The following is a 16,388-nucleotide window of genomic DNA, read 5'->3' as shown; positions in this document are numbered from 1 at the left end:
TTTTTAAAAAAATAAAAAAACCATCACCATCCATAATTTAATTATGTCGTGTGTTCTGGAAAAAATGTTACCTTGTCTTTGTTGTCTAATGAAGAGGACAATCTAGGGCTTGAAGCTGATCGCATAACTCCTGTCGAATCCTTTTCTTTCTGAGTTTCTTTGCTAGCTGTAATCTCTGCCAGTGCCCCATAACTGCCAGTCTTTCGAAGACCTAGTCTCCATGAAGCAGGAGACTCATCTTTTCTCTCTTCTTCTTTGGGAGAAACCTTAGCTGAAGTTGGGAACTGTAAAACACAGGGTTGCTTTTCTGTAACTCTTGTTCTTCCAAGTGTCCTCTGTGCAGTCAAACATTTGGAAGTGTACATACACAGGCCACAAAACGAGTAATTCCACAACTTTGACAGGAATGGAGTATGTCTGTGCCCTTCTCGCTGACATATTTGCCCTTGTAAGCATGAACCACGGGGCTAATGTATTTCTCCTCAGTTCACATGAGATCACCACTGGTGGCAAACCACCAATTATTTTTAAGACAAGTTGAGTTTCTATGATAGAGAAGGAGGGTAGGATGTGCAACTGCACAGAGCACACTTGGAGAACAGGGATTACAGGCAAGCAACCCTGTTATCTCCTTTGTGATCTTTGTGAAGTCCCACATTTGACAAGCAAGTAAGCAACATTGTCTAGTACAGATTCATTCACCATGGACTCTAGATTCAGGGAAAGCAGTAATGGGCCTTGGCATTGCTTCACTCCCTTCTTATTGAATTCCAACACTGCCCCAGATGCAAAGTCACTTTTGGTGTATTTAGGTATTGGGGAAGAATGCTAGCCATTCATCTGAACAGCTCTCTTTTTACTTAGCTTTATACTCTAACACAATGGTTGTCCATTGTGAAACATGGTTTAGAGCAACATGAACTTTGATTTCGCACAGCTGCTACAGAAATCCACCCTGAACCTTGCTGCTTACCACTGTGTTCTGTACAGCAGTCACTAATATTCCTTTGCAGAAATGTGCTCTGACCCAAAACCTAAGTTTCAGTAAGCTTCCTTCATGAATCCTTGATTAAACCTGCTAGTGCCCAGGTTGTGGCCTTCCTCAAAATAGAGGCAAGGGGAAAGAATTATCTTTACTACAAAGAATTATCTTTACTTAAAACCTGCCCTATCACCAAAAGTCATTTAATTTAAACTGTTAAATAAGATAGCAGGGGAGGGGGGGGTACTGGGAGAAAGATAAACAGAATCTGCCAAGTCATCCAAGGTAACACAATGCAAAGCTTGCTAGCTGCAATATTTTGTGGCAGTTAAAGACATTCACCCAAACTTGGATCATGTAGATGAGGGCAAACATGGCTGCCAAGGTAATAGGTACAAGCAAATGACTTCTTCTGTCAAAGCCTAAGAATTTCTACATGGTGGGCTATGTTTGCTCACAGCAGAAAGTGGGACTATACAGAGGTCACAGAAGAATGACACATTATCAACCTCAGTATTTTTAATTCCAGAATTCCATGCTTCATGGTATATTTCAAAATGAAATTCCCTATGGATGTATATTGTATGTATGTGGAAAAGGAAGCAAGACCTCACACAATTTCCTGGGCAAGTTAATAAATTCCAAACACTTGGTAAATCAACTTTTCAAAGGTTAGCTTTGTAAACATTACACTATAAACTACAAATTAACAATGAGATGCAAAAGAGACACACCATTTAAAACCATGCAGCTACAGTGCCAATATTTGAATTAACACTTGTTATTTTGCAACCTGGAGGGGGAAACCACACACAGAGCCCTCACCAGAGACTTTTCACCTTTAGTGGGAACAAGAATAATGCCAGTTTTACGTAAGCCCTGCCTCCATGATGCAGGATCTACAGAGTCCACCACAGGCATGATAGCAGGAAGAAAGTCATACTAAAGCCAATTGGGACAAGACATATAAAAGAGATATAAAGTTTGAACGAAAAAATATGTCGGCCTTTAATTTAAATGTCTACATGTTTTAATCCCTATTTACTTTTTATGGAACTACAGTAAATCTTTTTTCAGCACATATTCATAGAATTATAGCCATATATGAGCAAAGGTGTACAAAAGGAGGAGGTCGTATCTCTGAACAGAGAAGCAGGAAATTCAAGAGGGATACAGCTCTAGCCCTATTTATTTTTCTCTTGTGAAAGAAAGCAGCATGGAGATTGGAAAGGAAGAGAGGGGTAAAAGTATATGCAATGGAATGGAGAAGCAGAAGGAAAATGAAGAAAGGAAATAGATTGAAAGATAGGCAGTATGTTTCTTTTGCACCCATACTTTAGGCACCAGAATTCTATCTATGCTTGTAATTTAAAAAGCATGAAAATTAGTACTTGTGCTTGAATGGGCAGACACACCTCTGTTCCATGACTACTTTCCTTATTACTCCTTTACATGGCTACTTTAAGATAGGGTAAGAGCAGAATCAGCAGTGCATGAGTAACCTCACAACTGTGTATACATTTTCTTACAGGCTTTCTTTCTCAAAAATTTCAGCCAGACACAGATTAGGGGACCAAGGAGAGGGACGTTTCAGTGGCAGGCTAGATATGCATTTATGGTCGTTTATAGAATCATAGAATCAGAGTTGGAAGAGACCACAAGGGCCATCCAGTCCAACCCCCTGCCAAGCAGGAAACACCATCAAAGCATTCCTGACAGATGGCTGTCAAGCCTCTGCTTAAAGACCTCCAAAGAAGGAGACTCCACCACACTCCTTGGTAGCAAATTCCACTGCCGAACAGCTCTCACTGTCAGGAAGTTCTTCCTAATGTTTAAGTGGAATCTTCTTTCTTGTAGTTTGAATCCATTGCTCCATGTCCGCTTCCCTGGAGCAGCAGAAAACAACCTTTCACCCTTACATGTAATGTACACAAGTGCACATTATAAGAATGTGCACATGTGTACATTAGGTAGGTAGGTAAGTAGGTAGGTAGGTAATAGATTAGATAAATATATAAAACACCAATGGGCTACTCAATTTTTCATGAGCAGAAATCTGCTCTCACAGCGGAACTTTGCTACTCATGAAACGCCTCTCTTGATGGTCACAGGATTTTCAGAAACGGTCCTGGTGGAAAGGGGAAGCTGCCCAAAGTCAAGTAGGAAGTAACTTGTATAAGCTATCTTCATCTGATTTTGGCTGATTCCTCCTTCCTACTGCAGTCTTCTCACCACATGCAAGGTTGTTTCCTGAGGGTCCCCCAAACAACTAGATATTTGAAGGGTTCCAGAAACTGTAGTATGAGAAGGGTGAAAGACCCCTTTTATAAGTGGACTTTCCCTCAAGACAGGACTGACTACAATTCCATAGTTGAAATAAAAACATATTTTTCACATTTAAAATGAAAATACAGTACAGGAAAATCTATCAATTTAGGTTTATGAGTATCTTGGCTTCTGTACAAATATTACTCATAATATTGAATTGTGCTATCATTCTTCTAATCACATATATGGTGGTGATTCATTCTTCCCCACTTTTACCTCCTCAAGACAGCTGGTATTTGTAACTGCCTGTTACAGCCTCACAAGTCACTCATGCCATGTCTCCTCTTCTCCGCCAGCTCTACACTGCTATCACTGTTTCAGAATTGATATTTCACAACAATATTGTAAACAGTTGTTACAGCACCAACACTCATCCATATCATGACACCTCATCCCACCAGCTCCATGCTGCTGCCGCCACCTTCTCACACAATCAATGTGGGATTCTCCTAGATATTTGTCCAATCATGAAAAAACAGCAGGGAAAGAAACATACAGCCTCCTATGTATTATAAACTGTGCAAAGCTGCAGTTTTTCTTTAATGAAAGCAACTGGTTGAGTACAAAATTACAAGGCTCTTTTGGAAGATATACCTTCAGGGTTTTTTTGATATCTTTTGCTTTTTTATCATCTATGCACACCTTTCTGTAGAAAGACACTCTACAAGGTGTTCCATAAAAATATCTATTGTGTGAATTAGTTCCTTGAAAGACTGCCTTATTCCTTACATAGCTGGCAGGTATGGGTCTCCTGCAAGACCCAAATATCTCAGAAACCCACTCAACAGTAACTCAGAGCAGGGTTTTAAGAGTGGCTGTCCTTGTTCTGTGGAACAGCATTCTTGTTGAGATATGACAGGCGCGCACTATCTGTAATTTCTGGAAACAATCAGATGTTTTTGTTCCAACAAGCCTTCTCAGCTGGATGAACAGGTCTCTGCCACGGGTATCTATTTGGTAGTTTTTTTTCCTTTTTAATTCCTTTCTAATGCTGTTTAAAATTGTTTTAGCTGCTTATATTGCATTCTCTACAGCACCTTGAGACATATATGGAAGGTGAATAATAAATTAGTAAGAATGAATTTTAAAAATGATGTCTCAAATTCTTATTTGCAATTTACCTGAAAATATCAATTTGAGGCTTGGGGGGGGCATTAACTCATAACTAGTACTTGATCTGAAGATGCATCTTAGGAGGAAAGCATCGCAGTTCTTAAAAAGAGAGAACTCAAAATCACAGGTGTGTAAAAAAAATACTCAGGCAACAAGTATTAAAACTAGATCTTTCTCTTGGGATAACACAACAAGCACAGGTATTTACTGACTGTTCCTCAAATGAAGCAAACTAAGAATTTTTGCAGAATTGACTTCATCTCTGTGTTCTAATACAGAAAGCTAACAAAGTAATTAAAAGTGACCAACTCTGTTTATTCTACATGAAGTTTGCCCTCTACATTTTAAACATCCTTCCTGACTAAGCCAAAAGGATGAAAACCACATTCGTTTGAACACACACACCAACTTTATGAACAGCTATATGTAGACTACAGTAAACTAAGGTGGTAAGGCCCCAATCTCAAGCGAAAAGAACTGTGGGGGGGGGTGATGTTTTTCTTGAGCCCAATGCATTTTTTAAAAAAACCCTCTTCCTCCGGGAACTCTTGAACATCAAATCTGAGCCTGGTATCTGCAGGTACAACTTGCTCCCGTTTCAAATGAACATGCAATGGATTGTATCCAATAAGCCACCTCTGATTGGAGGCTTCCACACAAAGAAAATGAAGCAATTTTGCCGATTCCCGGCACCTTCTATGCTGTTCCTATCCAACTGTCTGAAGCCAATATGGGGAAAAGATGGAAGGGGAATTGGAATTGGCAAAAATGGCCTCCCCTCCCATCCGCTGAGGAAAGATTCCGCTGGGTCAAAATGCCTTCAGCAACACCGCTGGATACAAACCTATAATCTTATTTGGCATAATATCTGAAACCTTGAGAGCCAGCGTCAGTCAGTGTAGGCAATACTGAGCTAGTTGGGTCAATGATCTGACTCGATGTAAGGCAGCTTCCTATGCAACAGTTGATCAATCAAGGCATTTTAATAGTGCGAAGTTCATGATATCATGTCTACACCTTACTCTTAACTAAACAACTGAAACAAACTGTTTTACCTTCTTAATGGGGGATGTAGGTGTCACTTGACCAGTAGTAACTGATGGTGTTGTCACAGCTATAGGAGCAGCTTGCACATTGGTGGTATTTGAATTATTTGTTGTAGGTTTGTTCTTGTCTGTAAATAAATCATTTAGAAGATAAAGTAATTCACAATCCAAGATAACTAATACTTTTTACATTACAGAGGCCCATTCTGCACAATAAAGTTTACAGGCATCGGGGGGGGGGGGGTAGACAGATATGTTCATTTTTTTTTTCAGGTGTTCCCACTGGTTATTTTGCTGCTTGGCGAGTCTGAAAAACTGAGGGGAGCGTGCCTGCCTCTCACAATTCTTTGCTCCTGCCTGCAATCACATGACGAAGAACAGCCCACACCATTGGCCCTGGTATCCCACGAAGTAAATAAGTGGTTTGCTCCACTATGGAATAAGTGTCCCAGTACCATATTCCTGCTACATTATAGAAGAGTATGAATTGTTTTATTGTATTTTATTTATTTACTGCCCAGAAGATACACCAAGTAACTTCAGGTTTTGTTCCAAACTATTTGAAAGTATACTCAAAGAGCACTAATAGGTGAAGAAGATAATCAGGCTATGCATCTAACTACATTCATTGCGGAACACTACCAAAATAAATAAATAAATCAGTGTTTTCCTGCTATGAGAACAGTAGCTCCATAGAAGAGCACTGAGAAGCATAGACTTGAACCAAAAAATTCCCAGCTATTTTATTTTAAAAAATGTTTCTAGTCATTATGGGTACAGACAAAATTGTAAGGCTATGATAACATTAGAAAATAAAAAAATCACAGGAAATATGCAATAAAAGAGAACCATGATTCCCCATCATCTCTGACCTGGATTCAATTTCATCAGCACCACTTAAGGCAGTACTATATATATATATACCACAATGAAAATAGTTTTATAAAATAATTTTAAAATACAGAAAATCTCCTGCAATAAAAATGCTTACAAATGATGGGGACAATACCGTCTGACACCTTGTGCACATCCCCACAAGCCTAACATTGCATGCAGTAGAAGCAGGACTACCAGGACTGGTGGGTGTTGACCATTTAGGAGCCTTCCTCCTTCTGTTTTATTAAAAATAATTTCACCCCATCTTTCCATTAAAAAACAACACACACTTGGCACATGGAAGGGAATGAATGTGGAGAGGGGCTGGAACTTCCCCAGTGTCTGTTTAAAAATACAGAGCTGTTTAAATAACTGTACTTTAATAACACAGTTTCCCAAGAAAATGCAGTGATGTTTGCTTTTTAGTATTTCTCCACTTGAACAAGGGAAATTTAAGCCCTTTTAACATTCCAATATTTATTTCTCAAATCACTCAAAGTTCCTTTCATTTAAATATTAAAATTAAAATTCACACTACACAAAATATACACCAGAGCAGCCTCTACTCCACCTAGAATATTCCAGGTTCCAAAACATTTTATTGTGAATCCACCTTTAAATGAGTAAGAGGGAAAGGGGAAGGCACAAATTTGGAACACAGAGATTCAGCTCCAGGGAAAAGCCTAAGTTCTCTAGCATGCCAAATAAAGTATGATGAAAGCCTTGTTGATATTTAAAAACCTCTGAGTTTACATAAATTAATTCTTGTGTCACAGTCATATTTTCCTGGCACAAGACTGCATAGTAGCAACAAAGAAAACACAGTAATGAGAGTCATATAACTCAAGAAATGCTGAAGTGATGTGTCTGAAACTTTTAAGCTGTTAGTGGAAGACATGCAGATATATTAAATAGTGCTCCTCCAGCTTATAGCTGCTATTTAAGTGAGATAAATAGATCCCTTTTGATTCATTATTTTAAAATTAACCTTAAAATGTGTTTAAAAAACCATGAGGAAAAGGTAAGGAACAGGGGCGTTTCTAGACATCTGCTTGGCTGAAACTGCATTGTCATAGTGCTAGTTAGTTTTCTGGTGCAGAATCTGACAGTTTTTTACATCTAATTAGCACATTCTTGACATCTTCCAGATAAGATATAGATTTATTATATATGAATTCTAATAGATGCACTATGTGTGAGTTTGCTCTGTACAGTTTCTAGTTACTGTATTACCACATTCAGGTTTCTGGACAATCAAGTGACATAAAGATAGTTAATTTTGTTTAAAATGACGTATCTCAAGGTTTGCACATTAATGAATTTTATACTTGTCCCTTAATGACCTCCAAACTTGAAGAAGCATGAAGTAATGAGGATGTAATCCAATGGTGAATTAAACTAAACTGAATTTAAAAGCAATTGTAAAGCAAAATTGTTGTTCTATAATACCTGTTTCTGCTTCAGATTCGGAGTCTTCTTCCTCATCTTCTTCACTAGAGCAACTGGACTCATCTTTCTTTCCTTCTTCCTCTTCATCAGCTTTTTCTTGCTCTAGAGACTCAATGTTTGATGCATTCTTATCTTGCTCAATGATCAAAGTCTCTTTACTGGAACAACATTGTTTTGAAGCATGAAATATTTATTGCATTATTGGCTTCAGAAAAAAGGAAAGATACCAGGGTGGGCTGTGACAGGAGCACAGATATGGAATGTTATTATGACAACTCCACTCCTTCCTATGTTTCTTCAGTACAGGTAACTTGCCTCTTACATGAGGGTTCAGTTCCGGGGCTCCATGTGTATATGCAAAAATGAATAAAGACAAGAATCCCCAGGACACACACCCTCACCGCAAGGTGGAGGGCTGTTTATCCGGCTTCGGAAAGGCGGTATGAGGGCTCTGGTTCCAGAGCCCTCCTGCTACCTTCTCAAAGCCTGGTAAGCACTTGTGCAGCTTTGGGAAGGAAGCACAAGGGCTCTAGGACCCTGCTAGAGCCCTTGTACTGCCTTCCCAAAGCCAGGTAAGCCTGTGATCACAGTTTAGTGTGGGATTAAATAAATGGAGAGTGGGTTTCCTCTGCTCTATTTATTTCCCCACCCACCCATGCAAAGCTGTGATCAGTAAAATAAGTGTAAGATCAGTTACCTATACTTTCCAAGTAAACATGTAAACCGTCTTCAACATTCCCCCTACACAGAGTTTATTTTAACTAATCTACTTACTTTTTAAACGGTTTTTGAGACTGATTGTTGTCCATGTTTGCTGTAGATTCAATAAGGGGTGATTTCTTCTCCTTTTTTTCACTATGAAGCTTTAAGAGATATTAAAAGATTCAATTAGATTCAATTAGACTTCATCTGAAGTAGTATAACATAAAAAAGCATTTATAAGATTAACATCTCAGGACAGATATTAAGTGACAAATATTAAATAGCTATGTAATAAACTCCTTTAACATTTCAACATTGCCAACGCTGTATTTGCACATCTCACTAAACTATAGCTGCAGTTAACCTTTGTCTCCCCCTCCGCATTACACATGGCTGGGGAAGATGACTTTGGAAGCTGTTACTTTCAGTTTTCTTTACTGGCCATTTGCCATGTTTCCCACACTCTGTACTCTGATTAATTCTAATTATTGTTAGTTTAAACAAGCCAGGCTCAGAAATAAAATGGCTTTCTTGAAAATGACTGAAGTAAATGTTAAAATACAATTTGTTACACCAGATGACATGATAAAAAAATGGATAATTAAAGCCCAAAGTAGAAGCTGCCTAAATTCTCCTCTCAGTAATTGGGGGGGACGGGAATCTTTAAGCTATGGCTCATGTGATATACAAATGTGGCCAATGTGTTTCAATCTTTGAACATTTCTGAATTAAATCATCAGAAGCAAAATCCGCAATATCAAAATAACCACATCACTTGATACAGTGTAAGGCTAGGTATACTGCATAAATTTCCTTTTAATTAAGATTTCTCATTTGCTGTGTTTCCTTCATCATCAAAATTAAATTAGCACAAGGACACAGAAATTGACTGTGTCCAGGTTTACAAAGGAACATCCTCAGTTCATTCACACTTCTGATAAAATATGGACTCAACCACTGAACATATGCCAACTATTTTAAAAAACGCCACCACCAGGAGGTTTAGAGCTACTCATCTGCACTTCCGTGAATGGGAGCACATGCAGGAGCAAAATTATGTCACAGTCACTGTTGCTTCCCATTCGAACTTTTAAGTCACAGAGAGGGGAATAGTTATTGCTAGGCATGCAGAACCATCACTTAACCTTGTTATTCAGAGGGAATTTTATAGCTGCTCATTAACAGCTCCAGTAGTGCTTCCCTTCTGATGTAAAGTACTGTAATTGTAGAATTTTGGTATGAGAATCCTCACACTCAGAGTTCTGGTTACTACCTAACTCTCTGCATAGTGTGGGAGAAGGATAATGGGAAAGAACATCAGTGCACTATTCGTGTTTTAAAAAAATACCAAGGACCTATTCCATAAAGTGAAATACACATAAAATAAACATTATGGCCTTTGGCTAGAACAAGACACTTATGAACTGAACATAAAATAAAGAGTAGGCTTAGTGGTAGAGCACAATGCTTTGCATGCAGATAATCCCAAATTCAATCTTGGTATCTTCCATTAAATATCCTCAGCTTAAGACTCTAGTAGCCAGAGTAGACAATACCAGGCTAGACAAACCAATGATCTGATTAGTTTGTTCTCACAGTACTGAAAGAGCTCACCATATTTTGTTTCTTTTGAAGTTCTTCTAAATATCCTAAAATGTCTTCATCTGCTACATCAAATGCTGTCTGACCCTGCAGGAGAAATAAGCAACAAAATCAAATTATGGTACGATTAACTTATCATACATGGAGGGAGTATGCCACCAAGCTAAGCCCAACACAAAGAATGGGCATGAAGGGAGAAGAGTTTAATGTAAAGACTGACTGTTATTGTTTAGACAATCAATCTAAAGCAGACTATCACACTACATAGCAATTCCTTCCTCTACAGTTACTAAATAATGGGAACTATAGGGACTGTTTCAATCAAAGTGCCACAATCAGTTTCAGGGTGATCATTCTATCGGCATGTGTCAAAATTGTTCCTTTTGTGGTTGTCCTGCAAATGACTGTGAATTGGATTATAGTTTTCAAGTCACAGGAAGTAACAGCTCCACTTTAGTCCAGTATAAAATAGACTGTAACTCCTGGTGATTTGAAAACAATAATTTCTATTTAAATTCCTGTAGACATTCAGGAACTTAAAGAAGGGGAAATGATTTACTTAAAACACTTCGTTCATGTCCAGACACTGAGTTATAAAGAATTCAACAAATGAGTAAAGGAATAAGCTAAACATGTTAAGAGTTTTCTTGGCTAAATGCATAATTCATGCTGGAGAGGTCTTCAGAATGTCAGCTTTATATTTTTCTTTAGTAATATACTATGAACTGCTCCATTTTCCATGTTTGGCATTTATATTTAATATTATGAGGAAGGGAAGATGCTGCTTAAACGATTCACTAAACAGATGCATTTATGGCTGCTAAGTTCTCAATCTTTTATCAGTATACCTTTCGGCTGTCATGTCTATATTCAGCTACTGCTATGTGTGAGAGCCATAAGAGAAAAGGTTACAGTGAGCAATTTTGAATTTAGATGTACCTTTAAGATAGAGGTCTTAATAGAAAGTCCTATGTTGGAAATAGTCCTCACTGAGTTAATGAAAGTGGAATACACTTTCTTTGCCTATCCCATATTTATTTAACTTTCTTGGGAAGAATGTTATTCTTCTTGTTTCCCTTTTATACATCACATTATACTCTAATACAGTACAACTTACTAGGAAGTCTGCCAAATTTGCACACAACTTTCTTATACCACATCTCTAGCAATGTTCTGTTGTAGCTTGCCACCCATCTTGCAACTCAATGCCTTACTTCATACATACTGCTTATGGTTGATTGGTTTTATCCAATGGTGGCATTGCCTCTGCAGAAAGACTTCCACACACACAAGGACAAGACAAGCAATTTTTGCCAATTCCTCAGCTGATCCACCCCCCAACGCTGTTCTTGAAGATTTGCAACCCTTTTATAATAGAAGGGACATGCGGATTGCAATAGCTAGGGGGGGTTGGTAAAATCTTGGTGTCCCGAGGGGTGAGGGCAGTTTTATGATACAGCTCACAAATCATGAGTTCAAAGGAAAATAATTAGAGTTGCAACTCTTTAGCAAACCTTAGTAGCTTCTTTGAGTCCCAGCCTTTAGAGATGTAAAACACTTCCATTAACAAAATCTACTAGTTGAATAATGTCAAGACTGCTCATAGACAGATGAATCTCCTGAAAACTTAAATGCCACCCTATCTCTCCCCTGAATATGACAGCACTGTGATATGAGTGTCTAAGTTTATTGCAAACTTTGTAATCAAGTGTAATGCTTTTCAAAATCTTCATAAAAAGTTTAAGATACAGCTCTTCTCTGCAAATTTGGCTGGAGTAGCAGCTCAGAAATACTTGTTTCCAAATAGGCCCATAGGGTGGGAAAACAAGATATGAGATTTGGCAAGGGGCTGGGGAAGCTTCAACAAAAGGGAGAAGAAACCAGATGGTGCTTATAAGAAGGAAAACAAGACAAGACATGCCATTAGAATTCATTCAAAAATCTAGCTCCGCTTGAAACCTTCGGCCAACAGATCTTTTACTTTAGCCATTCAGTCCTTATATTCTTCCCTGTGCAATCTCCTAACATTTGTTTTAACACATTTTAACATACAGTGGAACCCCGGTTTGCGCACCCCCCCAGTTTGCGCATGTTCAAGTTGCGTACGCCCGCAACCTGGAATGCACAGAAGCGTTCTGCACACTTCGTGCATGCACAGGAGCACTCAAATTGCGCTACTTCCGGTTTTTTCTCGTGCGTTCAGGATACACACACCCGCGTTACGCACCACGACCCGGAACGGATCGCGTGCGTAACTCGGGGTTCCACTATAAAAGCATTGGGGAAAGATGTGTACTTTTGTATTTTAAAATTAGAACTACTCAAGATACAAAAAGGACTTTCTGGAATTATGCAGTTGTTTCCTGAACAGTATGTTCCTCTTAATGAAGTAAAAAAAGTGTGTGTTTAGTAACTGTACTTAAATGAACTGATTTCTTGCATTTTATTAAGGATTAAATATTGGTTGCATTCACCCAGGCCTGACCTTCCAGGCAGAATATATCAGATCGCCTGAAGAGGCAAGCTACTACTAAATTTGGAGACATGCTAGGATTTTTATTTATAAACTAACTAAGATACGGAAAACATCTGGCCATGATAAAGAATGACTTCAGCCATTCTGTATTCTCACACCGATACACAATACAGTCAGCAATTATGTAAGGACATCAAGAGTTGCGTCACACAAAGACCTATAGAGTTTGGGTCACAAGTGTGTCACCAATGTCTCCCATCCTCAGCTTTAAAATCTGTGGAGGGGTGATTGAGAATTGTTTTTGTACATTATGGCTTTAACAGTAAATGCAATGATTCTAATACCCAATATCTCAAATTGTGTACAAACTGCTTTATAATTATAGCTAAACCATTATTTAAACAAGTACTTCAAACAATAGCAAACTAATGAAGTAACTTATTTCATTATTCTTTATAAAGTATTTTTAAATGATATCACTGCAGCTCAGATGCGCATCTGAACTGCCAATGGTCACATTAAGGTAATCCCTTGGTGAAATTCAAATACAGTATATTTTATATGACAACTAAAATAGTTCAAATTTCAAACCAGCATTTTCTTTTTAAACAGCTAGGATCCTTATAAATTTGTTTCTAAGATATACAGCAAAGTGTCTAAGTAGCAGCAGCAAATACAGAATTCATAATCTACTTTTAATCAATAGATCAATACCACATTTTGACAAAGATTATGCAAAAGTCCTACCACTTTGTTAACAGTCTCCATATCACACAAGTTTTCCACCAATATTCGACATGCTTCTTCTTTACCCCAATGAGCAGCCGCATGAAGTGGTGTCCAGCCATCAAAATCTTTAATATTTACATCATAGCCAGCCTGTATTAAAAGTCTGAATAAATTTGATAAATCAAATTAAAAACAGCAAAACAAATGAAATAAAGTGCTATAAAATTTTAAAAACTGAAGGATTTGCTGGCATTTTCAGAGCACTGAACCATTTAAAGGTTTAATAAGCATAGAAATTGCATTACAGTGGTACCTTGGTTCCCAAACAGCTTTGTTGTTGAACAAATCAGCTCTCGAACACCACAAACCCGGAGGTAAGTGTTATGGTTTGTGAACATTTTTTGGAAGTCAAACGTCCAACGTGGCTTCCATGGCTTCTGCTTGAGTGCAGGAAGCTCCTGCAGTCAATCGGATGGCACACCTTGGTTTTTGAACGGTTTTGGGAGTCGAACGGAGTCCCAGAACAGATTAAGTTTGAGAACTAAGATACCACTGTATTTTCTCACATGGACCACCATTTTTTGTTTACTCTACTGAATATTACAAAAACTTAATAATTTACTGTTTTTATTTTCAGACTAACTAGCAATTAACATATAGGGTTCACTGCACAAGCAGACATCTGCTGACAAAGCAGGAATTCTTCCTTCTGCCCCCCTCTCCAATCTGCTACATATTTTGGGGGTGCAAAGAGCAGAGAAAAGGAAGGGGAACTCCTGTTGTTCTAAAGGAAGTCTGCTTCCCTGCCAGGCAGCCATGCTTGAATATCATCTATGTTGTGGGCATAGATGGAAAAGCGGGACACACAACCAACATTCATTTGAGTTTAAGTCTAGCTTTCAGTAGACTACACTCACAGTGAGAAACTTTCAGAACATACACCAATATATGCTAAACATTTCTATATTGACTAAAAAGGTTGTACACAGAAAGACTTTAAAAAGTCACAATTTTAACGTGTAAACCAAGGAGCTGCGGAACAGTCTAAACTACAGAAATTTGTAACTACAAAGTGTGAATCTGCATTAGAAATTAACTTACTTTAATACTTCTGTATACCCTTTAGCAGCAGCTACATGGAGTGCTGTGCCACCAGATTTTGCATGCCGAACATCATTTATGTGACCACTGTTAAGCCACTGTCTTGCATCTCTAAGCATTATTCGTTCTTCTTCTTTGCGAGCTGCCTCTATATCAACCCCTGAATGGAAAGAAATATTTTCATTTCAAAATATGTACATAAATTCTTATTCAAATGACATAAACACTGACACAAGATATCACAGGAGCCTCGCCCAGCATTATGGAAGCTGACTGCAATAATCAGCCACCTCTGCTCCACTTTGGAGGGAAAGAGAAATGAGGAAGGGCAATGGTACTCCTTCACCCACTGAACCATTTCAATACTGTATTACTTTTCATAAAACATATAATAGATAATGCCTTGGCAGAGCCATGGGCTCAAAGTTCAGTGTGGAAACAGGACCAGTAGCCATGCATCAGCATATTTTAATACAGCAGAAAGCTAGCACGGATCTACAACAGGTACTCAAGTTGAGCCACCCAATGATTTCCCAGTATTCCTGGGATGTATGTGGTGTGGAAGAGAGGAAAGTAGAGGCTATGCCAGTCTGTGCCATACACTGCTGGAGGTGGCATTCCCCCAGAAGAGTCAGGGCATCTCATGGGAAAAAGAAGACCTAGATTGCTTGGATCCTGTTCAGCAAACTGGTTGAGCCAAGACATCCAGCACAAAAGCAAGGCAAAACTGCAGGTCACAGAGACAAAGGTCATAAAAGGTAGTCTAGATGAGTATGATATTGGCGGGAGAAATGGGTAAAAAAAACTTGTGTGGATTAGGACCCGGGAATTCCTTATTTGCATACTCTTCATTTCCAGAAGGTACAGCTATCGTCTTCAGTGTTCTCTAGTTTCCATGGATGGGAAGCAACTCTGAATGCACTGCCTGTGAAACTAAATCATAATATAATAGTTCTGGTAGCCTACTTTAGGGGGTCTCCCCCACGCCTGGAATGGGAATTAGTTCCTTCACCTACAGGAAAACCTCCCATGTCTAGCTCAGGTTAAATGGGAGGGCAAAATGTATTATAGATTCATTCACATTTAAAATTATCTAATGCTCAACCCTTCCATGTAGTGAAAAGAAGCCCAGCCATGCCAGTTTAAATAGGGAAAAGGCATAAGACACAAAGGAATACAAAGGAAAAGTGGGTAGAGAAAGGCAGCAAAGGCACACAATACCCCAAGGACTGTCTTTTCCCACATGAACTAAACTGGGGTTTGCATTTGTCATCCAGGGCCTTTTCCCATTTGCCCCCTTTTCATTGGTGCCCCCCCCCACGTTCTGCAGGGAGGCACACCTTGCAATATCATTATCTATTTTTAGGTGTCAGGAAATAAACATTTATTTAAACCCAGGCTTTCAGTTCTTAATTTGGAAAGTATTGCGTGTATTTCTGGCGTCTTTATTATCTAGCTTTGTCGTGTATGTTGGTTTTGGTTTTATACAAAGTTTTAATGTTTGTATTATTTTGTAAGTTGATTCAGGTCACTTTTATTTTAAAAAAGCAAATAATAAAGGCAATACAATGATTATTGTTATTGTTACTATTATTTTCAAGCCACATCCTGCAATCAATTTATGCATGTAAATTGGCGTAAGTTAATAAGTAACTCCAAAAATTCATATATCCATTGTGCATTGAGAATCTCATATTTATTTTAATATTTTGCATAGTTTAAGAATACAAGTTTAAGGCACAAAGTACATTCTAAGAATGGTCCACAGATGGCAATATTGCATCTCTAGCTCAGTGTTCAGATTATTCCTTTAAAAATGTTATTTGATCTCTCTCAGGTACACTACAAAATCATTTTACATAAAGGTTGGTCTGGGGGGACGACGCCTAATTAGCTACCTTTACTAGTGAATCAGCTAAAATGTTTTAGCTTAATTCTAAAATGTACTGCTCAGCAAGCATTTTAAAACATTTCAAAATTCTAA

General features: G+C 38.3%; 1 protein-coding gene across 6 annotated transcripts in view; it reads right to left on the bottom strand.

Annotated features, from left to right (window-relative positions):
- The window catches only part of PPP1R12A (protein phosphatase 1 regulatory subunit 12A), a 98,877-nt gene that overhangs the window by 32,007 nt on the left and 50,482 nt on the right, over window positions 1–16,388 (bottom strand). For 5 of the 6 annotated variants that reach the window (XR_004427463.1, XR_004427464.1, XM_033162802.1 and 2 more), the window contains exons 4-10: window positions 14,405–14,564; window positions 13,322–13,466; window positions 10,111–10,185; window positions 8,569–8,657; window positions 7,795–7,952; window positions 5,479–5,597; window positions 72–284 (exon numbers count right to left, since the gene is read on the bottom strand). Coding sequence is in view for 4 of the 6 variants with exons in the window: in XM_033162802.1 (XP_033018693.1) it covers window positions 72–284; window positions 5,479–5,597; window positions 7,795–7,952; window positions 8,569–8,657; window positions 10,111–10,185; window positions 13,322–13,466; window positions 14,405–14,564 (959 nt within the window). In the remaining 2 variants the exon portion in view is untranslated. The remainder of the gene's footprint in view (window positions 1–71; window positions 285–5,478; window positions 5,598–7,794; window positions 7,953–8,568; window positions 8,658–10,110; window positions 10,186–13,321; window positions 13,467–14,404; window positions 14,565–16,388) is intronic. The other variant, XM_033162805.1, reaches the window with a different exon arrangement.

This window comes from Lacerta agilis, chromosome 10, assembly GCF_009819535.1.
Source record: "Lacerta agilis isolate rLacAgi1 chromosome 10, rLacAgi1.pri, whole genome shotgun sequence".
NCBI classification, from domain to species: Eukaryota; Metazoa; Chordata; class Lepidosauria; order Squamata; family Lacertidae; genus Lacerta; species Lacerta agilis.
Note: the sequence above shows the minus strand (reverse complement) of the source record. Positions and strands in the feature narration are given on the sequence as shown.